General features: G+C 33.4%; 1 protein-coding gene across 1 annotated transcript in view; it reads right to left on the bottom strand.

Moving 5' to 3' along the window:
• The window catches only part of Gasu_38370 (archaeal ATPase), a 6,201-nt gene that overhangs the window by 2,384 nt on the left and 2,627 nt on the right, over positions 1-1,190 (bottom strand). Inside the window, exon 2 of the mRNA XM_005705090.1 lies at positions 1-13. This exon is cut by the window's left edge and continues 1,952 nt beyond it. Coding sequence (XP_005705147.1) covers positions 1-13 — 13 coding nt within the window. The remainder of the gene's footprint in view (positions 14-1,190) is intronic.

Here is a 1,190-nt window from a genome sequence, read left to right as displayed (position 1 = left end):
ACGATCAATATGGCTTTTTCAACTATCAATATTTTATTCCTCGTATGCTAATATAATGGTAACTCTCATAAGGTACAAGGAGGATGGAAGGGAAGCCAATGTTTATTTCACAAGTTTTTTATGCTCTTTGAGAGTATAAAGCTATTAAACATGGCCCATTCTCACATAGATAAGAAAGTTTCTTTCAGAATTTTCGAGAGTAGTCATGAGAGTTCCGAGTGATATAGATTGTTCATGAAGAATGTGTTCCATAGACGTCTCTCTCTAGATTTTCTGTATTTTATGGAATAGTTTTTTCGTCACTTTTGCTTCATTTCGAAACACGGAACTAGAGTATGAACCAAGTCATTCTCTTTTGTAATCTATTCAAAAGCTCCAGTTGAAATATTATTATTTAGTAGAAATGCAGAAACCCGCAAGCAAATCACTGCTTTATTTTCAGGAATCATCAAATTCCTTTCTTACGATATCATGACAAGTAGCAGCTTATCACTAAAGCTACAAAAGTTGATGATAGCAAAAGACAAAGCAAAACAAATGTGCAAAGAAGGATCCAAAATATCGCGTGGTGTTATCAAATCTCAGAAACAACATTGACTCACACAAGTGTATCATCAATACTCAATTTCTGTAAGAGTCAATAACTCCTGTCTCTTTCTCCTCTGAAAATAGTGGCATTTGATATTGTGGATTCTGTTAAGAGGAGAAAAGATATTTTTCAGAGAAATTCAATTCAGTCGAATTGAGTCTATTCTATCGATTCTTTTCTCGTATCTTGTCATTGCATATCATTTGAATCATAGTTGAATTCTTTCTCCTCAGTAATCGGCTATACATTTGAGGTGTTTTTGAAGGTAAACATGACTGTTTAGGTTTAAAGGCTTTTGTTGCATCCTCTTGTACGATAAACTTTGTAAAAACTACAACTTTTAAAGATATACAAGAAAGCAAACTATAAAAAGTACAAAGCTGCTTTAAAACGATATAACTCCAAGAGGGCTATTATTTCTTTCAATATAAAAAAAGGTAAAACTTTTAAAAGCTCTGCAAATTCAAAGAACGATTTGTTCAGCTGCAGTTGAGTCCTACTATTTTTCTTCCATTCTCAACCATCAGCTCGTTGAATAAGTGAGTCACTATACAAAAGTTCCTTGCGTTAGGCACTGGAAGAAGACTCTTGCGAAATATAA

This window comes from Galdieria sulphuraria, assembly GCF_000341285.1.
Source record: "Galdieria sulphuraria unplaced genomic scaffold scaf_33, whole genome shotgun sequence".
Taxonomy (NCBI): Eukaryota; Rhodophyta; class Bangiophyceae; order Galdieriales; family Galdieriaceae; genus Galdieria; species Galdieria sulphuraria.
This window is presented reverse-complemented; position numbering and strand designations above follow the sequence as displayed.